This window comes from Callorhinus ursinus, unplaced genomic scaffold (assembly GCF_003265705.2).
Source record: "Callorhinus ursinus isolate GAN/ISIS: 27379988/994484 unplaced genomic scaffold, GSC_fseal_2.0 scaffold25, whole genome shotgun sequence".
NCBI lineage: Eukaryota > Metazoa > Chordata > Mammalia > Carnivora > Otariidae > Callorhinus > Callorhinus ursinus.
The window spans coordinates 40884236-40911425 of NW_027397087.1; the positions used below are offsets into that span (position 1 = coordinate 40884236).

General features: G+C 36.5%; 1 protein-coding gene across 1 annotated transcript in view; it reads left to right on the plus strand.

The window, feature by feature from the left end:
* The window catches only part of ETFA (electron transfer flavoprotein subunit alpha), an 86012-nt gene that overhangs the window by 25932 nt on the left and 32890 nt on the right, over positions 1–27190 (plus strand). Inside the window, exons 2-9 of the mRNA XM_025884120.2 lie at positions 824–970; positions 3205–3286; positions 3389–3471; positions 8927–9026; positions 10155–10265; positions 11119–11220; positions 11532–11600; positions 16767–16849. Of these exons, the coding sequence (XP_025739905.1) occupies positions 824–970; positions 3205–3286; positions 3389–3471; positions 8927–9026; positions 10155–10265; positions 11119–11220; positions 11532–11600; positions 16767–16849 (777 nt within the window). The remainder of the gene's footprint in view (positions 1–823; positions 971–3204; positions 3287–3388; positions 3472–8926; positions 9027–10154; positions 10266–11118; positions 11221–11531; positions 11601–16766; positions 16850–27190) is intronic.

A 27190-nucleotide genomic window follows, 5' to 3' on the forward strand; every position in this document is an offset into this window, starting at 1 on the left:
AAGATATGGTCTGCAAGCTTCTTTTTTGAATTCAGAAGTATGTTTAAACAGTTGGAACCCCAGCAAAATTACTGTGTGGTATTGTATTTTAAAGACAGATTTACATTATCAGTTATTTGGGTATTGAATGCATTTTGCCTGAAAGCAATAGAAATTGACTATAGTAATTGATTTCAAACCCATTATTTCTGGATAAACTGTATCTTTAGCAGTTGTGCTGCAAGTGGATGTAATTGGTAATAGTTTGATTCCTAGTTTGATTCCAAGTTTGATATAGTTAATATGTTCTACTTAAGAATTTTACATTTATTTTATTAATTTTTATTTTTATTTTTTGAGAGAGAGCATGCATGCCTGAGCGGGGGTGGGGGTGAGGGGTAGAGGGAGAGGGAGAGAGAGAATCCCAAGCTCCACCTCACGGTGCTGAGATCATGACCAGAGCTGAAATCAAGAGTTGGACACTTAACTGACTGAGCCACCTAGGCGCCCCTCTACTTAAGAATTTTAAATTTAGATGTAGTTAGCAATTTCTCATTGAACACACAATATTCAGAAACATAGATTAGTGGGAAAGTTGTTTTAAAATAATTAAATTTTTCTAACAGTACAAACTTGCACTTTGTTTTTATTAAGTAAGAATATTAGTAATAGAATGATAGACACAAATAGCTTAATTTTTGCCATTGAGTAAGTACTTTATGAATACATTTATAGAACTGAGTGTTGTGTACGGTTTTTTTAAAGCATACATGCTTAATAATTAAGAATTTTAAAAACCTATTTGTATTACAATATTCTTTCCCACCTTCTTTTTTCCTTTTAGGCCTCAGTGCTACGATTTCAGAGTACCCTGGTAATAGCCGAGCATGCAAATGATACCCTAGCACCCATTACATTAAATACCATCACTGCAGCCAAACATCTTGGAGGTGAAGTGTCTTGCTTAGTAGCTGGAACCAAATGTGACAAGGTGAGAAATTTTTAAGGTCAACCATAGCAAATATAATCTCCATCAAGAGACAGGGAAAGATGACAACAGAGAATTATGCTGAGGACTGTAACCCAAACTGGGCTCTAATCCTCATTAAATGGCCAATGTCATAGTCATTACTACATGTGAAAAAGGAACTAAAAGGTTTGCTCACTAAGCATTTTGTCTTTTGAAATGAGGTAAAATACTTGATTTAGTTCCACTGGCACCATCATGTGCCATCAGGTACCAAGTAGAATGATAATATTTGGGTCTCCTTAGAGGTTAATAGCCGATTCCTTTTTTGTATTGATGAATATACCAGCTAATTGCTTTTAATTCCTGAAAGTGGTAAATCTGGACAAAGTATCATGGATATTAATTTTTAATTGGTGTAAGAATTCAAATGTAAGTACTATGCTTTTCAAACTATAACTGTTAGTAAAAGGTGTTCTTCGTTTTTGTTGTTGTTGTTGAAATGAGATAACGGGTTTGTAAACTAACCCTCTAGGAAGGTTCTAGAATATGGTTTGCAGGATCTGTACCACTGGGCTACAGTGTAGTTGAAATCATGCTTCAGTTAGGTTGAGCCACCAATTCCCTCCCATACCATACAGGAGTTGCCAAGTGTGCAGTTGGGGACTTGGACCTCAGAGGAAGAAATCTGGAGAAAGCATGTTTCTTTTTAGAGGATTTTACTTATTTTTTATTAAAGAGCATTGATGCAGAGCATGTGTTATAATGCAGGTTCAGAATGCTAGAGTCACTTCCGTCTAATTTCTCACATGAAATTAGTATCTTGAAAGAATGTATTCTAGCAGGTTTGGGGTTAAGTTGCATGGATTTCTTTACCTAAATCCTGCTAACAACTAGGGATCTTATTTATTTGATAGTAACCAGAAGGTGTGATGACATGGCTAAGCTATTTTTTTTGGTTGCCCTGTTTTTAGATATACAAGTTCTGGGTTTGATTATTTGGCTGTGATTTTAAATAATTACTCAAATATTATTTTAAAACTATTTGAAATGCTATTTTATTCACACTGTTTTGAGAAAAATCAAAGCAGAAATCATTTTCTGTTTAGTTACAATCTTACTGTTTTGTCGCCTTCTATCTGAAAGAAAAACAGTACCTGTATAGAGAAATTCCATTAATAGCTTAGGCAGATTTCAGTTTCCTGCTGTTTTTTGTAGTCATTTATCGTAAGCAGCAAGTGATTTTTCTGTGTATTGCCAGAAGTTTTCGCTGGTAAAAAAGATAGTTTTGATAGTACAAGATCGTCTGCCAGTGCATACTTGGTTCAGCAGAGGTATTTTTTGCTACCTGGGAAACAGTGACTCTTGTTGCAACCTTACCTTCCATTGAGTGGGGGGCAGGAGGCACAGCTTTTTATGCCTATTCATCAGTGAATCAGCACGGAGGTAAACAAGAAGACAGACCATGATATGATTGTTAGGTCTCTGCTAAAGCGAAAGCCAGTCTTGCTGTAATTAGAGAATTAAAAAGGGGAATTCTACTTGCCTTTTATACACAGGATATCTGAGTAGTCAAAAAGCTTTCCCAGAACTTCATTCTCATTCCACACAGGAAAAATGAGGAATTAAAATAAAAAATTTTTTTGCTTTATCATAGATAAATATATGTAGGTGGGCAGGAACTCAGAAGTTGACAATGGACTGTTATATAAGATTTTTCTATTGCCTAAATTCACTAATTTTAATATCAGCAGAAATTATTATTGCCAAGTAAAGTGCAGTGGCCTGTAAACCAGTATGGTTAGGTCCTATTCTTTACCTCTAGGAAGCCCATTGGCTGTGTTATTATTGTGTGTGTGAGAGAGAACCTAACCATTGCCTCATTTTCACCATTTCTGCAGTGATGAATTTATACTTGCATTAATTGAAAGGTAAAAAGCACAATTTATAACTAAATTTGCAGAGAGAGCTGTGCCAGTTGTGGCTTATCAATTAATAAGCCAATAATAATTTTCTTTTTCAAGGCAGGAATTTTTGTTAAAGATAATTGGTAGTAAGATCAATTGGCCTAAGATTTTTTTTTTTTGTTAAAGAATTTTTTTTCACTTATGTCACCCTTTTTTCTGTTCAGAACAATTTCTGTAGCTTAAAAAAATTATTTCTTTTGACCATCAGATTTTATGTTCTGTTGATATTTGTAGTGGTGGCTCTATTTGTATCTTTCTGTTAGATGGATAATTAAAAACTTTTAATTATAGGTGGTACAAGATCTCTGCAAAGTAGCAGGTGTAGCAAAAGTTCTGGTGGCTCAGCATGATACATACAAAGGCTTCCTTCCAGGTGAGCTTTTCCAGTGGAAAAAATGTAATGTCTGAAGTATGTTTGAATATAAGAATATGAAAATATTATGAAATGTGTTTATCAAATGTGTTTAATTCTCAGAGGAGCTGACGCCATTGATTTTGGCAACTCAGAAGCAGTTCAATTACACACACATCTGTGCTGGAGCATCTGCCTTTGGAAAGGTGAGAAGATTGAAAATGTGGAATCTGATGTCATTACTTGATGGGTTAGAGTTCATTGTGCTGAAAGTGTACAACAGACTCTGTTTAGGTAGCTAATCCTGGCTTTCTGAATTAATATGGTAGTTCTGCTAAAATTTATTCTTTCAAGACTTTGTTACAATTTCTGTAAAAATGCCACCTCCACATTTTCAAATTTTTTCAGAGAGACAACTCTATTCTTTCAAGATTTTGTCATAATTATTAGAATGCCACTTCCAGATTTTCAAATTTTGTCATGGAGAAAACTCCAGGCTATTTTTAAAGATTATTTTTCTTTAAAAACAATGTTGAATTGTCTGTGCCTGTAAATGTGATTTGTAGTAGTAACCCATCTTCAGCAGTGGTTTATTTGGGTGGCTGATGGATATTTACAAAGGCCAAATTCTGTCTCCTTGGGGGATTTGGAAGGGCTCTGTGGTAGTTGGAAACATCCTTAGGGTAAAGAAAGCTGTCATCTGATCATGTGCATTGTGATATGTCTGAAGAAAGAATGTGCTATCAGATGGTTAGTTATCTGCACGAAGTTTTAAAAAAGAGGGAGGCAAACTAAGGGGGAGCCTAAGAGAATTTGTCACCGGGTTGTTCTTGCTCTCTTTGTGGCCCTGGGTTTTCTAATTCCCTTTTCTTTTATCCCATTCTTAATAAGCTACAGTTTTTAGTTTTAAAGATTATAAATTAGGTTGTACACAAATACATTTTTATTATAAAGGATGCATATAGTACAGTAATATGCAGAGCAAGGTATCAAAGTCCCCCTTTCTTCCCAACTCCTTCTTCCCGTTTCAGAAGTACAGTGTTAAAGTTGTACATTCTTTTAGTCCCCTTGCTGTGGATTTTGAAATTATAATACCTGTATCAATTTTTTTTTTACTCCCAAAATGTAATAATATATCATGAATTGTTTTGTGACTGGTGGTTTTTACTTAAGAGTGTGTCTTGACAAGTATCATGTGATCTCACTGATAGGAGGAATTCTTAATCTCAGGAAACAAACTGAGGGTTGCTGGAGTGGTGGGGGGTGGGAGGGATGGGGTAGCTGGGTGATGGACATTGGGAGAGTATGTGCTATGGTGAGCGCTGTGAATTGTGTAAGACTGATGAATCGCAGACCTGTACCTCTGAAACAAGTAATACATTATATGTTAAAAAAAAAAGATAGTAGGAAGGGAAAAATGAAGGGGGGGAAATCAGAGGGGGAGACGAACCATGAGAGACTATGGACTCTGAAAAACAAACTGAGGGTTTTAGAGGGGAGGGGGGTGGGGGGATGGGTTAGCCCAGTGATGGGTTATTAAGGAGGGAAGGTATTGAATGGAGCACTGGGTGTTATACGCAAACCATGAATCATGGAACACTACACCAAAAACTAATGATGTAATGTATGGTGACTAACATAATGTAATAAAATAAAATTAAAAAAAGAAGAGTGTGTCTTGAGAAATAAAACATGTCTGTCTCGGGTTTTTTTATGGCTGCATAATACTCCAAATTTAGCCAAGGATGGCCAGTTAGGTTGTTTCTAATTTTTTGCATTCGTAAACCTTGCTGTAAGGAAATGTCCCTGTATATGCATCCTTGTATACATGTGCTGCTAGAAGTGAAAATAGTTGGGTCAAAGACTATGTACTTTTAAAGTTTTGATATATATTGCTAAATTGCTATCTTAAGAGGATGTCTCAAGTTGCATTCCATCAGTCGCATGAGAGGGTGACTTGCCAACACCTGGTATTGTACATTTTAACATTTTTCCCCCAATCCGATGGGTGAAAAACTTTATCTTTTTAAATGTTGCATTTCTTTGATCATGAGATCAAATATCTTTTCATACAGTTATTGTTTTTTTTTTTAATTTTTATTGTTATGTTAATCATCATATATTACATCATTAGTTTTTGATGTAGTGTTCCATGATTCATTGTTTGTGCATAACACCCAGTGCTCCATGCAGAATGTGCCGGTTACTGGTTTTTATTTCTTCTTTGAATTGTCTCGATTTAACTTTTTTCCTTTTACTTTCATAATTCTGTTGTAATTGATTTTAAAATATAAGTTTGAGGAATAAGATATAACCTCTTATATCAAATAATCATGTTGAGTGACAGTAACAGTGAGCTTCCAAGACATCAGTCTCTTTTTTTGCAAAATGAGTAGTGTTCGTGAATATTTATCTTTGGTGCAGTATTGCTTCTAGACGTGAATCGCTGCAAACCATGTAGAGAACTTGCACAATAACCCATGTAAATTGCTGTAGTTTGTTTTTAACCTTTAGAATTATCAGTTTGAACTCATTAAAGTTTTTCTTTTAAGGTTAACAGTTTCTAGGCAGTAACAATGTAAACACATGAGTTTAATGAATAATTACCCTTTTATTATTAGCTTGTCACATTATAGACTATCATAAATTTTTAGTTTTTTTATAGAATTTAGTAATTGATAATTAAAGTGGTTCCACATACCTATATGACCTTGGGCTAGTCATTTTACCTTTCTGAAGTCTGTTTTTCTTATATGTAAAATGATGCAGTATGACCAATTGATGTCCAAGGTCTACCAAAGAGAGACGTTAAAAAAAAAGGGATGGGTTTCTTCCCTTACTCTGGAGAAGATTAAGTCAGAGGATTAAAATCCAACTTCTGTTATAGATGAACATTGAACTAAAAGATCTTTGTGGACCATTCTATCTCTGAGAGTTTTGATTCTGTGTTAGATGATATAAACAAATTTCATGAGTCTTGAGTTTGTGGTGACAGTTCTCTGAAAAGATTACTAAACCAAGAAAGGATGTTTGTTGCATCTAATTAGCTAGATTTTAGTAGTCTGACCTTGATTGCTGTGTTGTAACATATGAAAGTTGGTTTTTTTAAAAAAGATTTTATTTATTCATTCGAGAGAGTGAGTGAGAGAGAGAGAGGTCTTTCCCCTGAAACCAATGTAGTCAAGCCTGTTTGGATAGTGTAGAGATAGATCTGTTCACCATCTACCCTCTCAGGACATTTAAATGAAAGATCAGACCTGGAGAAACATATGCCTTTAAGCACCATGGTAAAGTTTTTTCAAGGTGTGCTAAAACGAAACGTGGAATAATGGAAGTACAAAAGATAATAAGTTTCAAGCAATTTAGAAAGTTAAAAACTATAAAAAGAGACACAGTCTGCATAACATAATGTTTGTAGTAGAATTTGCTTAGCCAGGTAACAATATTCCAGTGGTATTTCCTGAATAGTTAAAGAAGGTGATTTCAAAAAAGAGTTACTTAGTGAAGCAGGCTTTAAATACTATCAAATTTGATTTGTTTTGAAAGTAGTTATCTTCTAAACTTATTTACCAAGTTAGAAGTATGTTTAATGGCATTTTAATTGTTTTCCCAAATGCTTTATTTTCTGAGAGATCTTATTTTTTTCTAATTGTGGTTTTATAAACTGGTACTTTTCAGTAGTTCTTCTGTCATGGTTGAAAGAGGACTGCTATGTAATAAAGGTAAAAATAAACTGAAAATTAGAAAATCTTTCCTGTTGTAGATACAACACAAGGAAAATTGACTCAGGCCGTCAACACTTGTTAGCATCAGTATATATAGAACCCCTTATTAGATACAGGGTAGGACACAAGAGGAATGGAAGACACAAAACCTCTACCCTGGGAGTGCTTAAGTTTAGTTGAGGGTCATTATAAGTATGTATATTAAAGTTATTTTAAAACAAACTACATGTTAGTGCCTAATTAAATAATGTAATTGTGTATGCATGTAGGAGGATACAGAATAAAGGAGTAATTAGAGGGTAATCTTGGGAGAATTCTTAGAGAACAAAGAGGATTTGGGGATGGAATGGAGGAAAGGAACTTGCATAGTGTTATAGTGAGCGTTTGCTAGAGATGGTGTCATGATACCAAGTTCAGGAGATGCCATGGAGTAAGCTCTGTGTAGAAAGCAGTGTAGAATTCAGCTTTCCATTTGTGTGATAAAAGCAGCGCGGGGCATCTGGATGGCTCAGTGGGTTAAGCATCTGACTTCGGCTGAGGTCATGATCTCTGTGTCCTGGAACGGAGCCCCGCCTTGGACTCCCTGCTTAGTGGTGGGTCTGCTTCTCCCTCTCCCTCTGTATCCCCACCCCTGCTCATGGGCATGTGCATGTGCGCTCCCTCTCAAATAAATAAATCTTTAAGTTAAAAAATAAACTTCACTTTTTTGACTACACTTAGATGATGTTATCATCTAAGGAAACCTTGAGACTAGAAAATAGGGACATTCAGTCTTCACTAACTCTGTTTTAGATCCCTAGAGTCATAGAATTTTATTTTTATTTTATTTTATTTTATTTATTTATTTTTTTAAAACAACTTTTATTTATTTATTTTTTTAAAGATTTTATTTATTTATTCATGAGAGACAGAGAGAGAGGCAGAGGGAGAAGCAGGCTCCCCACCGAGCAGGGAGCCCGATGCGGGACTCGATCCCAGGACTCTGGGATCATGACCTGAGCCAAAGGCAGACGCTCAACCATCTGAGCCACCCAGGCGCCCGAGTCATAGAATTTTAGACTAAAACTAGGAATTCTCTTTCTGTCATTTATGAGGTGACATAACTGAGACCTGGGGATACTTTCCCCGTGATCTCTGCTCGTGAGTGCGAGGCCAGCACACGTACCTCTTTCAGAGATGTTATACGCACGTACAAAGGAACACGCGTACCTCTTTCAGAGATGTTATAGGCACGTACAAGGGAACACGTGTACCTCTTTCAGAGGTGTTATATGCACGTACAAGGGAAAGCACTTCTGTTAATTTTGTCACTCCTGTACAGATTATACAGGCTGCGCTTCACCTTTCTCATTCTTGTTTGTTTTATGGTTACATAGGATTCCATTATATGGATGAGCTATAATTAATAGACCTATCCCCTGATGATGGATATTTAGGTTAGTTTTGATCTTTTTTAATGCAATACTGAGTTTTTAAAAAGGTGAAAATGTCTGCTTTGAATTTTTTTCTTTCATAAACATTAAGTAAATATTTACATATATAATCTATTTTAGTATTTGAGAATTTTACTACTCTTCTAAACATTTTTCTGTTTTACCTAAATTCAGTAATCCATGATGGTCACACTTTGTGAATGATGTTCATTAAAGCAAATATCATATCTTGTAATTCAACATAATGAGTTAAGATGGTTTATTACTGTAAAACTCATAAAACTCTTGATGTAGTTAGAGTAATGATAGACTCTTACTTAATCTCAAAGACTATCCAAAAAGTTGTGCTGGAAGTTATAGTATGTCTAAAAATGCATATGAAATATAAAATATTTGAATTAAAATTTCTGCAGAATATGTATTTTGAGAATGTTAGTGTTGATAGTTGATAGCTATCTGTAAGTTACTATATGTGTGTAATTTACTACTATTTTTGCTTTTAGAACCTTTTGCCCAGAATAGCAGCCAAACTTGATGTTGCCCCAGTTTCTGACATCATTGCAATCAAGTCTCCTGACATATTTGTGAGAACTATTTATGCAGGTGAGTACCCAAGGAAGATAATTAATCAACATGTTAACTTTTCGTGAATTTTAAAAGCAGAAATTAATTTAAAGTTAGTATTTTAAACAAGTCATACACTTGCTTTAAATGGACCATCTTAAAAGTTTCTGAGAAAAATTTTAATCTTAGATTTGCTTCTAGACCATGACGTGACATTCTGTTTGATAGATCCAAAGTACAGTTCTTTCCTGCTTGGTTATTCAGTTTACAGAGCAATGAGATTTTTCCAGTCATCAATAAAAATTAGATTTACTATTCAATACATTTTATAAGTGGCACCTGGAGAAGCAAAACTTTTCCATTAAAAAAATAGTATTCTTAATCTTCGCTGCTTCTACTCCATTTCCATCTGCATTAAGAAATTCATTTCAGTGTCTCTTTAGTTGATTGATCTTCTGCTAAGCACACTGGTCTCTAGTGTGGCTAGAAAAAGTAGTGAACTCTTTGTTCTTTCTGATTGAAGTTGTGTGTTTTCAATTTAATGGTCAGTTCTCAAATTAGATCTTTCATCTTTAATAGAGTTTGAGGGGAAATATTGGTCAAGTTTAGGTCACTCTTAGGTGATTGCTAATCCATAAGAAATGTCATAAATTCTTTTAAAATCTTGGCACATGACACCTCTTGTTCTTTATGCCCTATCATGTTTCTTTCTCTTTTAAAAAAAAGATTTTATTTATTTGAGAGAGAGAGAGAAAGAGAGAGAGCACCCATGCGCACATGAGCGGGGGATAGAGAGGGGCAGAGGGAGAAGCAGACTCTGGCTCCATCCCAGGACCCTGGGATCATGACCTGAGCCAAAGGCAGACGCTTAACTGACTAAGTCACCCAGGTGCCCCTGCCTGTCATGTTTTCATTTATTTTCTTCTCTTAGTAAGCCTAGTAGCTGCATTCTTAAGTTGTTGCAGCTCTTGAGTTACTGTGTTCTTGGAGAAGGAAGCTTTTGTTTATATTCCTTAAGTGTTATGGTCCTTTTTTCTGTACTTAGTAGAGGTAGAAAACAACTGGTTCATAGTTATTTCTTCCTTATTTTCATGAAGTAAGTTCTGAATCTCAAAGGATTACTTGCCTTTCATGGATTTTTTAAAAAAAATAAGTTGTGTATTTCAGGAAATGCTTTATGTACAGTGAAGTGTGATGAGAAAGTGAAGGTGTTTTCTGTCCGAGGAACATCTTTTGAAGCTGCAGCAACAAGTGGAGGTAGTGCTAGTTCAGAAAACGGTGAGTGTTCATTTGAAGTTTGTTTCTTGTTTTTTAGTTCACTGATTATATTAGAATAAGAGATGGCCTCTGGTTAAATTTCTTAAACAGTGTCTGAGAGCTCAGTCTAAATAGTATTCCCAAGCTTTCCAAAAAGAAGAAATATTTATAATGTACCTTTTTCATATCAATTTTGGTACTGATATAGTTGCTTTGGTAGATCAAAGGGGTATTGCTTTACTTTTTTCTTACTGTTTCCTATTATAATACTTGGGAGACTCAGTATAATAGAAGAATATAATTAATAGTAAATGTGTAGAGGGTGTTACTCTTTAATATAGATAGATAGATAGATAGATAGATAGATAGATAGATAGATAGGTACCTTATTTGAACCTCATGGAGGGTTATTCCAGTTTTATAGATAGACTCAGAGAATTAAATGACTTCTCAAAGGTCATATAGCTAATGAGGTGAAGGCTGGAATCTAAACCCTTCAATTCTTTCCAGAAATCAGAGAGAATGAAACTAGAAGCACAAAAAATTCATGGGGCACCTGGGTGGCTCAGTCGTTAAGCGTCTGCCTTCAGCTCAGGTCACGATCCCAGAGTCCTGGGATCAAGCCCCACATTGGGCTCCCTGCTCCGCGGGGGGCCTGCTTCTCCCTCTCCCACTCCCCCTGCTTGTGTTCCCTCTCTCGTTGTGTCTCTCTTTGTCAAATAAATAAATAAAATCTTTAAAAAAAAAAACAAAAAATTCACAGTAACTAACTTAAATTTCATGGAATTAATTCTTTATGTGTTTCTTTTAAAAATTACTATTATTGAATTTTAACTCATGGTCATTCTTTTGTTATCTGTATCAACGTACGCAGCATCAAGTCCTTCCCCAGTGGGGATAGCAGAGTGGCTTGACCAGAAGTTAACAAAAAGTGATAGACCGGAGCTAACTGGTGCCAAAGTGGTGGTATCTGGTGGTAAGTGGAATATTGTAATTTATTCATTTTAAAAGATGTTGTAAAATTAAAATTGATTTTATTAATATTTATTTTAGAGGAGCACAGATTTTTTTTTTTCAAATGTAAGAAGTAGGTAGATTGCAAGTATTATTCCTATTTTACCAATTAGGAAAATGAAATCATGAGCTTGATGATAACACAATTTGGGCTCTCAGTTGCATATCTGTATCGCTGGCACCAGGGGGAGCATGGTACAAGTCATCGCCACAGCTGTATGGAATGGAGTTTATGTTTACTTAATTTTTTTTTTTTTCATCTTCTTCAATGAGGTCGGGGTTTGAAGAGTGGAGAGAACTTTAAGTTGTTATATGATTTGGCAGATCAACTTCATGCAGCAGGTAAAGTTATTTTCTTTAGTAGAAAAATACTCCCTTTCTTTTGGAAATATTTTTTCTTTATTACTTCATTTATATATAAGTCACTCAAGGCTGCAGATTATTTTGCTTTTTCTGGTTTTCAACTTTTCTCTCTGAAATGGTTTTTCTTAGTCTGCAAGTAAATGGTATAGCATTCAGTGTGGAGAGGGTCCTTATGCTTTTTTATTGTTTATCTGTTGCTCTTATATTTGTGGAATCTTTGTTATTTTTCCATTTATTTATTTATTTATTTTTAAAAGAATTTATTTGAGAGAGAGAGAGGTTGAGAGCAGGTTGAGGAGCAGAGGGAGAAGCAGACTCTCTACTGGGCCGGGAGCCCGATGGCGGGGCTCGATCCCGGGACTCCGAGATCATGACCTGAGTCGAAGGCAGCCACTTAACTGACTGAGCCACCCACGCGCCTCTGTTTTTCCATTAAAAAAATTTTTTTAAATGTGCCTACTTCAGATTCAGGAATGCCCTTGTTTTTCTCTCTATTGGTAGTTTAAAAACAATCTCTTATAAAAGTAGAAATTAACATTATTTTAAAATTGTAGTTAACCATTTATAGGAAAGATAGAATGTATTAAAAATGTACTGGTGAGAATGGAATGGTTTTTGAAATCAGAAAATTGGAAATATTTTAGTTTTTAACTATAGAACTATTGCATGAATATATTCTTTTTACAGTGGGCTGCCTGGGTAACTGTGTTGCTCAAGTGTCCAACTTTTGATTTTGGCTCAGGTCGTAATCTCGGGATCGTGAGATGGAGCCCTGCGTCGGGCTCTATGCTGGGCATGGAGCCTGCTTGATTCTCTCTCTCCCCCACTCTCCCCGTCCCTCCCTGCTTAAGATTCTCTCTCTCCCCCACTCCCTCCCCATCTCTCTCTCTCTAAAAAAAAAAAAAAAGTCTCCATTCTTCTTTCTTCCCCTTTGTTAAGAGTTTTGTGTATAACTTTCTAGGTTTTTCGTATGCTTTTACATTACCTGATATATGTACTCAGAAACAGTAATGGTTTTGTCTGAATAAAGGCATGATATTGACTCTATAATCAAATGGTCTTATTTGAAGGTGTTTATTTCATTCATTTATTCTTTAATTGAACAAATACTTATTGAGTGTCTGCCATATGCCAGGCATTATTTTAGGCACTGGGAAATAGCAGTGAGCAAAATAAGCAGTCTCTCCCCTTGTGGAAGTTATATTTGTATTTGGGTGAGACTAGACTTGTATTGGTTTCTGTGGCTACTGTAACAAACAGTTGGAAACTCTGTGGCTTAAAACAACAGAAAATTATTCTTAATAGTTCTAGAGGCCAGAAGTATGTTGAAATCATGGTGTTGGCAGGACCAGACTCTGGGAGCAAATCTGTTCGTTTCCAGTTTTTTAGAGGCTGCCCCAACATTCCTGGGCATGTGACTGCATCACTCCAATCTCTGCCTCTGTCTTCAAATCACCTTCTTTGTGTATCTGTATCAAACCTCCCTCTGTATCCCTTTTTTATAAGGATACATGTGATGACGTTTTAAGGGACCACCTAGATAATTCAGGATAAGCACCCTCTTTTAAGATCCTTTATATCATATCTGCTGTCAGCTTCTGGGGATTAGAAAGTGAATATATGGGGCGCCTGGGTGGCTCAGTTGGTTAAGCATCTGCCTTCGGCTCAGGTCATGATCCCAGGGTCCTGGGAGACCGGGGAAAGTGCAAAATGGAAATGGAATGGAAAGTGCAAAAAGGAAGAGTAGTAAGAGAGAAGACAGAGAGTAATAGACCAGACCATATAGGGCATTATGTGCCTTAGCAAGGAGATTGCTTTTCTCTTGATGAAATAGGAAACCATTGAAAGGTTTGAGTAGAAGAGTCACATCACCTGACACTCTAGCTACAGTTTTGAGCATAGGGGGATAAGTTTTGAGTGTAGGGGGAGAAGTGCATTAACAGGCAGATCAGTTAGGAGGCTGTTTTAACCATTCAGGTAAGAGATACTGGTGGTTTGGATCACGTTATTAGCAGTAGATGTAGGGAGAAATAGTTCAGGATGTATAGCTGAAGGTAAAGAAACTGGGATTTCTTGATAGATTGGACATATATATTATGAGAGAGAGTTTTTATCTGGCAGTTGGTAGGATGAAATTACCATTAGCTGAAACATTTTCGACCCCGAGTGGCACAGTTTCCAGGGAGAGATCAGGAATTCCATTTTAGGCATATTAAGTTTTGAGTTAACAGTAAACATACAAGTAGAAATGTCAGTTAAACTTGTTGGTACAGGAATGTGGAGTTCATTGGAGAAGTTTGGGCTGGAGTATAAATTTGGGAATGAGTTGCATTTCGATGGTATTTGAAGCCATGAGACTGGATGACCTCACCAAGGGAGTGAGGGTAGATAAAAAAGAGGTCGCAGGACTAAGCCCTAGACATTGTAAGATTAAAAGTTAGGGGAGAAGGAGAGAAAGAAGTCCAGAAGGAGTGTGGTAAGTAGGGCAGGAAAACTGGGACAGGGAGCATGGTGTTTTGGGATCCAAGTGAGTGTTTTAGTCGGGTATTGTAGTGGGTCAGGGAAGAGGAGGACTGGGAGGAACTAACTGACCTAGCCACTTAGAGGTCATTGGTGACTTAGGGCATTTTTAGTGGAGTGGTGGGCAAAACTGAGTGGAATGGATTTAAAAGAATGATCCTAAATGGTGGTTACATGACTACATTCACTTTATTTTTTTTTAAGATTTTATTTATTTATTTGTCAGAGAGAGAGCACAAGCAGGAGAGTAGCAGGCAGAGGGAGAAGCAGACTCCCCGCCGAGCAGGGAGCCCAATGCGGGACTCGATCCCGGGACTCCAGGATCATGACCTGAGCCGAAGGCAGTCGCTTAACCGACTGAGCCACCCAGGCATCCCTTTTTTTTTTTTGTTAAGATTTTATTTATTTATTCATGAGAGACAGAGAGAGAGGGAGAAGCAGAGGGAGAAGCAGGCTCCCAAGGAGCAGGGAGCCCAATGCGGGACTCGATCCCGGCACCCCGGGATCATGACCTGAGCCGAAGGCAGACGCTTTAACCGACTGAGCCACCCAGGCGCCCAACGTTCACTTTATGATAAACCATTGAGCAGTACATTTGTGATTTGCATGTGTTTTGTACGTGTGTTATGTTTTAATAAAGTTTTTAGAAAAAGATTCGGAGGCCTGGAATTGGAATCAAAGAATACAGACAACTCTTTAGAGAGATTTTGCTATATGGGAAAGCAGAGAAATGAACAGTATTTAGGGGGGAATGGGGCCAACAGAGGGGCATTTTAAAGAGGGGACAAATAATAGCATGCTTCTATGCTGATGGGAATGCTCCAGTTGAGAGGGAAAAATTAATCATGCAGGAGAGGGAGGGGAGAGTTGCTGGAGTAATGTCCTTAAGTTGGCAAAAAAAGAATATGGACACAGCTGTAGGTTGATGGATATATGTTAGTTGGAACATGTGGAAATTCGCTCGTGATGACTTCAATTTCTTAAGTGAAATAGGAAGCAAGGTCATCAGCTGAGAGTGAGGATGTTAAAGAGTATTGGACATTTGACAAGAGAAGAAAAGATATGAAATTTTAATTTAGGAAACAGAATTAAGGCCTATTTATTTAAAGGTGTTTTTCTCCAGTTATGCTGAACTACAGGGGGACAGGTATGGAAAAGGTAGAGAGGTTGTTTAGTCTGTTAACTGGAGATGGAGATTTTTTTCTAGTTGAGTGTGATGATGAAGGCAAGGAGATTGAAGGCATATGCAGTGAAGTGATTAGAGTCATTGATCATAGAATTTAAGCCAGGTAAAGAGGAGACAACATAGTGGGAGAGAGGGTCAGCGAGTAGAAATGTAGATCCCAGTGAGGTCAGAGGATTGTTGGAGCTGGGTGTGAAGGGAGTCAGCTGGAAAAAGTAAGGTCACAGAGAGACATTGGAAATTGAGATTGTCAAGGGATATTGGTAATGGAAAGGTTGGGCATATGACCATGGGTGTGGCTGAGGACACAGATGATTGGAGAAGAGTTTAAGGAACCAAGAGACCAGGTGTTGAGACCTCTGAGAATTAAGACTAGTGTTGGAGAAAGTGGCAATGGCTCAGAAGCTAAAAATCATTGAGAAATGAAGGGGATTGGACTCATGGTTAATAGCCAACACAGCAATGAATGGGTGACATGATCTGACGACGTGAGATTCAAAGCTGAAGGCTTTTAAGGAGGAAGGAGGGAGAACTTTCTGAAGGTGTCAGTGAAGAGTCCCGAACCTCCAGGCCCAGTGGTATGAAGATGGTGGCAGAGCAACATCTGCTCTAGGGAACTGCAGGGGAGTTGTTGTCCTCAGAGAGCATCTAGACAAATGGGAAGATGGGTGTAGATTAGGGAGCATGAGAGCATTATGGAGATTAGTGTGTGAATTATGAAGGATAACCTTTGAATCTGGGCCTTGTGGTGACTGAAGTAAATAAAGGGCAGTATGTGACCAATCCTCACTGACTCGGGTAGTGTTGAGACGGTGTGCCTTAGGAGGTAGTAGGAGTACTGTCTGTGGCTTCCTCTTGTCCTCTCTAGATGAAGATGAAGAGGACCTGAGACTCATTCTTGAGCCCCGCTGAGAGGGGTGACCTTACTCCAAGTACAGGGCTCTTTGTTGACTCCTGCTGAAGGAGGATAAAAGGCTACTTCTCATTTTTTTTTAGATAGGTTAAAATTTATCTTGTGTTATGTGTAACTTGTGTTTATCTGATCACAGGAGATAATGATATCATAGTACCTTCAAAAGTTGTGAAGTTATTGCATAAGGGAGCGTTATATAATGGTATCCCAAACAGATGATAATATACGTTTTATGAATGCCTAGAGGCCTTTTTGATAAAGCAAGCAGAGGACTTCAGCCAAATTTAAAATTTTAAATCCTTGGGTATAAATAGAAGGCATTTTTTGAAGTTTTGTGTATAAAGTGCAATAGTACTTCATTTTAGAATTGTTGATCAGTGATAAGGCGATTTTTTTCTAAAACAAGGCCTTTATAAAATAAATTTGTAATTGTACTTATCAGTATCTTTTTATACTGTTTTTAGTGAATATCCCAACCAGCTGATGAATAGCACTTAAAAAAAAATGACAAATATGTTTTCCTCTTTAGTTGGTGCTTCTCGTGCCGCTGTTGACGCTGGCTTTGTTCCCAATGACATGCAAGTTGGACAGACAGGAAAAATCGTAGCACCAGTGAGTATTGCGATAAAATATGCTGTGTAAAATTCTCTGGGGATAAAAAGTTTGTGTGTGTGTATATATGTATATTTGTTGAATAACCATCTCATATACTTTTCAGTGTATCTAAGCAGTTAGCCATTACAGTGGTGAACATGTCCTCAGAAGGTCTGTGGATTTCTTGGTCTCAGTTAAAACGCTTAGCAGTTCTTAAATCCAGCATTGTCTTTCAGATGTTTTTTTTTAAAGTTTTTATTTAAATTCTAATGTCTTGGGGTGCATGTCCGACTCTTTTGATTTCAGCTCAGGTCATGATCTCAGGGTTGTGAGTTCGAGCCCCATGTTGGGCTCTGCGCTGGGCCCAGAGTCTGCTTGGGATTCTCTCTCTCCCTCTCTCTCTGTCATTCCCCACCCTCTCTCTCCCTCTCTTAAAAAAAAAAAAAAATCCAGTGTCTTTTGGATTTTTTTAAAGCAGTGGAACACTGTCAAATTCACATAAAATCTTTAAAAAAAATTCACATCACAACACCAAATATAAAATTGGTGAAAATAACATTTTATTAGTAAATGGATTTTATAAGTTCACATTAACATTTATTTACCATAAAGCCTATTATTAATAAAAACTGTATTAATGAACACAGAATCTTGAAATCAGGGGCTGTGAATAATAGTTGTCTCATCCTGACCACCTACTTTATCTCTCTTGTTTTGTCTAGCTGCATGAAATTCAGAAAATTCTGATCCATATAGATAAGTGATACTAGAATATTCTTCAGTTAAACCTATCCAAAACTTAGAAAATAAATACTTTGGTTTCAAAGTTCAGTCACTAACCATATCTAATGATTGTGCATATTACATGAGTAGACATCTTCAGGCTTGAATTTACAAAGATCAGACCCACAACGTTTCTGATTGATAATACTTCTCCGAGAAATTCAGAATGCACTGAGGTGGCAGACAAACCTTTATTTAGTTTGACTGAAAGGCAGCACTTGTTAAGTAGAACATCTGAATGATGGAATGACCAGTGGCATCCTTATCTGTATTGAAAATAAATGTTATACAGTCAGCTTTCTTCAACATTGCCATTGTGAATATAGAATTATTTAAAATTTTTTATAAGGAATTTAAATATATTGAACACTTTAAAGACTTTCTTTAACATAAATCATATAATCCCCAGAGATTTTGATCCATTAACTGTGAGTTAGGCCTAGTCATATATATGTGTATATATTTGTGTGTGTGTGCGCACGTGCGCATTTAGGCTTTAAAACTTAAAGCAATCTAGGGGCGCCTGGGTGGCTCGGTTGTTTAAACACCTGCCTCTTGGTTTTGGCGCAGGTCATGATCTCAGGGTAGTGAGATCGAGCACCTTGTTGGGCTTCGCCCTGAGCATGGAGCCTTCTTAAGATTCTCTCCCTCTCCCTCTGCCCTTCCCGTCTGCTCATGTGTGCCTGAGTGCTTTTTCTCTCTCCTAAAAAAAACCCTTAAAAAACCTTTTTGAAGCAGTCTCAAGTGTACAGAAAACTTGTGAGTACAGACCAAAAACCTTTATTTTTGTGGACCGTTTGAAAGTAAGTTGCTGAGATGGTACTCCGTCATCCGCAGATAAGTTATGTAGAACATTCTCCTATATAACCACCATACAACTTTTAAAATCAGGACATTACAATTGATACATTAATTCCATCTTATCATCAGATCCCATTCAGGTTTCGCCTATTGTCCAGTAATGTCCTTTATAGCAAGAGGCTTTAGCTCAGAATCACATGATGCATATGGTTGTTATATATCCTTCCATCTTAAACAGTTCCTGTCTTACCTTGACTTTCATGACCTTGGCACTTCTGAAGATTATAGGATAGCTATTTTGAAGAGTAGAATGTCCCTCAAATTAGGTTTGCCTTGTTTCCTCACAATTCAATTTAGGTTATATATCTTGGACAGGATTATCACAGAAGTGGTATTTCATCCTATCAGGTGGTACACAATTTCATTTTGTCTTATTACTAATGATTTTCACTTGGATCTTTTCATTAAGGTGATATCTGTGAAAATTCTCTGCTATAAAGTTACTTTTCCCTTTGTAATTAATAAATGTTTTATGAGGAGGTACTTTGAAATGATGTGAACATTCCAATTGTCCTTAGGCTTTCAATTCATATATTTATTTATATCAGTATGGACTTCTGATTCGCATTTTACTGAGTGGGTGAAAATCTGTCATCATTGTTGTACAAATTGTCCCACATTTGGCCAGTGAGAACCTCTTAAAGGTGGCTTCTGTGTCTTTTTTGATGTGTTCCCATTTTTCTCTCCCTTTCTTACTTTCTAACAGAACAGTATGTTCCAGGCTCATTTTGTAGTTTTCTTATCCCAGCCCTGGAATCCGTCTTTTCTCTAAAGAGCCCTGGTTCCTTTTAGTGAAGAATAGTATTTAGCAGCCAACAGCTGGATGTTAGCTGCTTTCATTGCTATTGGGATGCTGTTATTCCCAGAACCTCTCAGTGAAAAAAGCTCGGGAATGTGCATAGCTATGTGTATGTGTAGGCACATACACACACGTTTACATCTGTATTTCTGTATCAGTCTCTATTCCATATATTGAAAACCATAGTTACTTTGATACTGCCAATTCCAGTCCAATACCACAGGATCAATTCTGGTTCTCCCCCTTCCCTGTTTGTAATGCCCTTCTTCTACAGTGAAAAACCTGGACTCTGCCCTGCACAAATGCCGTCCCTCCTTGCCCCACTCAGGTTCTGACACCCTGCACCCAACAGTCCTTTCATATAGATACCCTCCCCACTTTGCTTGGACTCTGATACTCCTGTCTGGATCATTTCTTCCCAAAGTTTACATTCCCACCAACTATGTATTTGGGTTCCAGTTGCTCCTCATTTTTACCAGTATTTGGTGTTTTAGCTGTTGAATAGTCAATGTGTAGTGGTACCTTATTGTGGTTTCAATTTTCATTTGCCTGATAGCTAATGATGATGAACATTGCTGTGTTTTGAGGATTCACATGTCTTCCTTATGAAGTGTGTTTAATTCTTTGGCCCTTTTTTATTGCTTGTCTTTTTGTTATTGAAATGTCACCATTATGTATATGTTATATATATAACTAAATTACTTATGCAGTTATGTAGTTATAATATGTGAGCTTCTTATCAGATATGTTTTACAAATATTTCTCCCAAGGTGTGGCTTGCCTGTTTATTTTCTTAATGGTATCAAGTTGAGGAACTTCCCTTCTGTTCCCATTTTGTTGAGAGTTATTACCATGAATGGTTGTTGAATTTTGTCAGATGTTTTTCTACATTTATTAAAATGATCATGTTTTTTTCCTCCTTTATTTTGTTAATAATGATGAATTACATTGTTCGATTTTTGAATGTTAAAGCACTTTGAGTTACTGTGGTAAACCCTACTTGATCATGATATCTTTTTAATATACTGTTGGTTTTGATTGACTGGTACTGTGCTAAGGATTTTGGGGTCTGTCTTGATCAAAATCTAACTTTCTTTTTAAAGAGTATATTTGTCTAATTTTGGTATCAGCATTATGCTGACTTCATAAAATGAGTTGAAAGGTGTTCCTTACTGCTCTATTTTCTGAAAGGTTTGTGTAAGATTGATATATTTGTTTTGTTTTGTGTTTTGTCTTAAATGTGATAGAATTCACCAGTGATGCCATTTTGGCCTGGAGTTTTCTTTGGTGGAGTATTTGACAACTAACTCAGGTTCTTTAATGGTTTTAGGGCTATTCAGATTTTTGATTTTATTTTGAGTCTGTTTGGCTAAGTGATCTATTTCAATGAATTGGTCCAATTCTTCTAAGTCAAATGTATTGGATAAAGGTGTTTATAATACTGCCCTATTTTCATTGTCTATAAGATCTGGAGTGATAGCTCCTCTTTAATTTCTGCAATTGGTAATTTGTGTCTTCCTTTTTTGTTCACTTTCTCTTCATCAGTCTAGTGAAGAGTTTATAAAAAATTTTTAAAAATCTTGGTGATCCAATTTTTTTAGAATGACAGACTTATTGAGATATAATTCTGTACCATACAATTCATCCAATTAAACGTTTAATTCAGTGGCTTTTAGTATATTCACAGAGTTATACAACCATCACCTCAGTTAGTTTTAGAACATTGTCATTGCCCCCAGAAGACACATACCTGTTTTTTTCCCCAACTCCTCCAGGCCAAGGCAATTAACATTCTACTTTCTGTCTATATAGATTTGCCTGTTCTGGACATTTCATATTAATATTTTGTAATAATTGATGATTATATAATAGGTGATCTTTTGTGTTTTTTTCATTTAGCATAATGTTTTCAAGGTTTATCCATGTCATAGTATTCCATTATGTGGGTATACCACATTTTATTTATCCATTCATAATTTGATGGACATTTGGGTTGTTTTCACTTTTTGGCTATTACGAATAATGCAGATATGAACATTCATTTACAAGTTTTTGTGTGGACATATATTTTAATTTTTCTTGTATATATGCCTAGGAGTGGATTTGCTAGATCATATGGTAACTCTGTGTTTAACCTTTTGAGGATCTGCCAAATTGTTTTCCATAGCAGCTACACCAACAGTGAGCCAAATTTTAGCTTTGTTTGTTTGCATTGTTTCTCTAATTACTTCAGGTTTACCTTGCTCATAAGGCAGAACTTCATTAATTTTGTATTGTTTATTTTTAAAAAATTTTTTGAAGTTCACTTATTTAAGTAATCTCTGCACCCAACGTGGGGCTTAAACTCATGACCCCGAGATCAAGAGTTGCATGCTCTTCTGACTGAGCCAGTCAAGCTGTATTATTTATTTTTAAATGTAAATATTAAAGGTATAAATTTCTGTCTAAGCACTGCTTTAGCTGCATCACACAAATTTTGATATATTTTTATCATTTATTTAAAAATACTTTCTAATTTATAAAATTAGAAATGTTTAATTTCTAAATATTTGTGTTTTTTTTCCTAGAGAGCTTTCTATTACTGATTTCTAATTTAATTTTGGAGAATATCTCTGTAATAGTTCAATCTTAAAATTTTGGGGGACTCATGGCGTGGTAAATGCCCTATCTTGATGAACTTGAAAAGAATGTAATGTGCCATTAGACACTGCAGGAAAAAACATTAGTGAACTTGAAGATATGGTAGCAGATCTCCAAAATGACACACAAAGAGAAAATAAGAAAAAAAAAAAAACAGAAAAAAAAAAATGGATGGAGCATTGATGAGCTTTGGGACAACTTTAGCAGGCCTAATATATGTATAGTTGGAATAGGCAAACTTTTTGGAGAAATAATGACCAGAAAATTTTTAAATTTGATGAAACCTATAAACATACAGATCTCAGAAGCTCAACAAGCCCCAAGAACAGTAAACGTGACAGAAACTACCAGGCACATCATAAAGTGTTTAAAGAATGATAAAAAGACATTCTTAAAAGCAGTCAGAAAAATAGGAGTTAAACGCTCCAGTCAAAAAGCAGAAACTGTCAGAATGTATAAAAAGCAAGATCTCATCTATGTGCCACCTATAAGAAATGCATTTTAAATATAAAAAAGATATACACTGAAGGGGAAGGGAAAGAAAAAGATACACCAGGGTGCCTGGGTGGCTCAGTCGGTTAAGCGTCCAACTCTTGATTTCAGCTCAGGGCATGATTTCAGGGTTGTGAGATCAAGCCCTGTGTCTGGGCTCTGGGCTCCATGCTCAGCAGGGAGTCTCCTTGAAATTCTTTCCCTCTCCCTCTGCCCCTCCCTATGTGCACCTGCTTTCTCTGTCTCTCTCAAATAAATACATAAATCTTTATCACTGACCTCTACCTCTGAAACCAGTAATACATTATATGTTAATTAATTGAATTTAAATAAATCTTTGGGGGAAAAAAGAAACATGTACCATACAAGCAGTAAGCATAAGAAATTAAGAAATCTGAATGTCTTGTATCACATGACCTCACTGATATGAGGAATTCTTAATCTCAGGAAACAAACTGAGTGTTACTGGAGTGGTTGGGGGTGGGAGGGATGGGATGGCTGGGTGATAGACATTGGGGAGGGTATGTGCTACGGTGAGCGCTGTGAATTGTGCAAGACTGTTGAATCACAGATCTGTATTTCTGAAACAAATAACGCAACATATTTTAAGAAAAAAGGAAAAGAAGAAGATAACAGGAGAGGAAGAAAAGGGGAGTATGTCAGAGGGGGAGACGAACCATGAGAGATGATGGACTCTGAAAAACAAACTGAGGGTTCTAGAGGGTAGGGGGGTGGGGGGATGGGTTAGCCTGGTGATGGGTATTGAGGAGGGCACGTTCTGCATGGAGCACTGGGTGTTATGAACGAACAATGAATCATGGAACACTGCATCAAAAACTAATGATGTAATATATGGTGATTAACATAACAATAAAAAATTAAAAAAAAATAAAATAAATAAAATTACTGATTTTCATTCCCAAAAAAAAAAAAAAGAAATCTGAATGTCTTTATTAATATCAGAGAAAGTAGACTTTAAGACAATGACTGCTACCAAAGATAAAGAGAGACATTACATAATAATAAAAGGATTAATTTATCAGGAAGACAGAACAATCATGATTGTAGAAGTGCCCAACAACATAGTTTCAAAAGACTTTAAGCAAAAACTGAGAGAACTAAAGTTAGAAATAGACAAATTCATACTCATAGTTGGAGATTTTAACACTTTCTCCTAGTAATTGATAAAATAAATAGACCAAGAAATTCAGTAAGAACATAAAAGATCTAGACCAGGGGTCAACAAACTTTATCTGTAAAGAGTAGTACAGCAAATATTTTTTGTTCTATGGGCCATCGAATGTACAGCTATAGACAAATAAATGAATGAATGAGCATGGCTCTATTCCAGTAAAACTTTATATACAGAAACGGGCAGCAGTCTAGATTTGGCCTGTTGAACATTTATGGACAGTGTGCCACCTGTACTTTACCCTGGAACTCCAGTTACACATATTTTAAGTGTATATTTAAATAATTTCTGTTGGTCTGTCATCAAGATCACTGACTCTTCCATAATTTCAAATTTGCTGTTAAAACCATCTAGGGAGGGGCGCCTGGGTGGCTCAGTCATTAAGTGTCTGCCTTCAGCTCAGGTCATGATCCCAGGGTCCCAGGATCGAGCCCTGCATCAGGCTCCCTGCTCGGCGGGAAGCCTGTTTCTCCCTCTCCCACTCCCCCTGCTTGTGTTCCCTCTCTTGCTGTGTCTCTGTCAAATAAATGAATAAAATCTTAAAAAAAAAAAAAAGCCATCTAGGGAATTTCTTATTTCACATTTTCTTCAGTTCTAGATTTGCATTTGGTTCTTTTAATAATTTTAATTTCTCTGTTGACATTTCTTATTTGTGCAGTCATTGCAGTTAACTTTTCCTTTACATTCTTGATCATACTTACAATAACTGCTTTAAAATCCTTGTGTACTAATTCCAAAATCTGAGTTATTTTAAGGTTGATCTCCTTTGATTGTATTTTCACATTTTCCTGTTTCATTATATGTGTAGCATAGTGCTTCTCAAATTTTTTGTCTTAGGATTCCCTCTCAAGATTGAGGGCTCTCAAAGAGCTTTTGTTTATGTGGGTCATATCTGTTAATACTTACTGTATTAGAAATTCAAACTGAGAAAGATTTTAAATATTTTTAAATATTTACTTGAAAATAATAAAACTATTTTTCTTAATATAAATATTTTGATGAAAGTAACTTTTCTAAAAGAAAAATGATTTTTAATGGGAATAGTTGCATTGCTTTACATTTTTGGCTTCATAGCTTAATAGAAAATTACTAGATTCTTATTTCTGCTTCCACTGTTTTCTTGTATTAGTTTGATTAAAATACATGAAGAAAATCTACCATCACACATATATATAGTTGGGAAGAAGGTATTTTAATAGCCTCTTCAGAAAATTTTGGATATCTTTCTTTTACTTTTACATTATACCAAAATTTGACAAGTAGTAATCTTTTTTTTAAAGATTTATTTATTTAAGAGAGAGAGAGAGACAGAGCAAGCAGGAGGAGGGGCAGAGGGAGAGGGAGACAAGCAGACTACCCGCTGAGCGGGGAGCCCAATGCGGGGCTTGATCCCAGGGCGCTGAGATCATGACCTGAGCCAAAGTCAAGAGTCGGATGCGCAACTGACTGAGCCACGCAGATGCCCCAACAAGTAGTAATTTCTTAAAGGTCATTTACAATGTGGAATATGAAACCATATCATTGACCTTTTCATACTTTTATATTAAAATCCATTGGTCTATATTGCACTTTGAATGGATCTTTTACCATCTTGTACATCATGCATTGTTCATTTAGAAAATAAAGACATATCTTGTTTTATTGTGCTTCTCTTGCACTTCACATATATTCTGATGTTTTTTTTTTTAAATAAATTAATGGTTTTTGGCAGCCCTGCATTTAGCAAGTCTGTTAGCGCTATTTTTCAATAGCATTTGCTCACTTTGTGTCTCTGTGTCTCTGTGTACATCTTGGTAATTCTTACAGTAGTTTCAAGTTTTGCATTATTATTTTATTTGTTATGGTGATCTGTGATCGGAGATCTTTGATGTTACTATTATAATTGGGGGCACCATGAACCTCACCCATATAATACAATTAATTTAATCAATGAATGTTGTATGTGTTCTGACCTTCACTGACTGGGTGTTCCCCAATCTATCTCCCTCTCCTCAAGTCTCCCTGTTTTCTGAGACATAACAATATTGAAATCAGGCCAATTAATAACCCCTCAATGGCTTCCTCAGTGTTCAAGTGAAAGGAAAAATTGCGTATCTCTCACTTTAAATCAAAAGCTAGAAATGATTAAGCTACGTGAAGAAGGCACGTTGAAAGCTGAGACAGGGCATAAGCTAGGCCTTTTGTGCCCAACAGTTAGACAAGTTTTGAATGCAGAGAGGTTCCTAGGAAAGTAAAAGAGCTACTTCAGTAAACAGATGAATAAGAAAGTGAAACAGCCTATTGCTGTTATGGAGAAAATTTCAGTGGTCTGGATAGAAGATCAAACCAGCCACAACATTCCTTTAAGTCGTTTACTCCAGAGCAATTCTCTTCAGAGTAAATCCCTTCAATTTTGTGAAGCCTGAGAGGTGAAGAATCAGCAGAAGAAAAGTTTGAAGGCAGCAGGGGTTGGTTTATGAAGTTTAAGGAAGGAAGCCGTCTCACAAGGTGAAGCAGCAAGTACTGATATAGAAGCTGCAGCAGGTTATCTAGAAGATCTAGCTAAAATAATTAGTGAAAGTGGCTACACTAAACAGATTTTCAAAATAGACAAAACTGTCTTTTTTTGAAAGAAGATGCCATCTAGGACTTCCATAGCTAGAGAGGAAAAATCCATGCCTGGCTTTAAAGCTTGTTAGGGGCTGATGCAGATAGTGACTTTAAGTTGAAGCCAGTGCTCATTTACCACTCTGAAAATCCTAGGGCCCTTAAAAATTATGCAAAATCTATTCCTCCTGTGCTCTAGAAATGGAACAAGAAAGCCTGGATGATAGCACATTTATTTACAATATGGTTTATTGACTATTTTAAGCCAAATGTGGAGACCTCAGAAAAAAATGATTTCTTTCAAAATATTACTGTTTATCAACAATGCACCTGGTCACCCAAGAGTTTTGATGGAGATGTATAAGATGAATGTTGTTTTCATGCCTGCTAACACAAGCATCCATTCTGTAGCCCATGGATCAAGGAGTCAATATTTGACTTTCAAGTCTTATTGTTTAAGAAATAGATTCTGTAAGGTTCTAAGTGCCATAGATAGTGATTCTTTTGATGGATCTGGGGAAAGTAAATTGAAAGCCTTCCAGAAAGGAGTCACCATTCTAGATGCCATTAAGAACATTCATGATTCATGGAAGAGGTGAAAATACCAACATTAATGGGATTTTGGAGGAAGTGGATTCCAACCCTCATGGAGGACTTTTGCGGGGTTCAAGACTTGAGTAGCGGAAGTAACTGCAGATGTGGTGGAAGTAGCAAGAGAACTAGAATTAGAAGTGCAGCCTGAAAATGGGACTGAATTGTGACAATCTCATGATAGAACTTTAATGGATGAGGAGTTGTTTCTTATGGGTGAGCCAAGGTGATTTCTTGAGATGGAAACTGCTCTCGGTGAAGATGGTGTGAAGATTGTTGACAACAGAGGATTTAGAATATGACATAGAGTTAGTGATAACGAATTCTGATAGAAGTTGTACTGTGGATAAAATCAGAAAGCATCACATGCTACAGAGAAATTATAGAGAAAAATGTGACAAAACTGTGCTGTTGT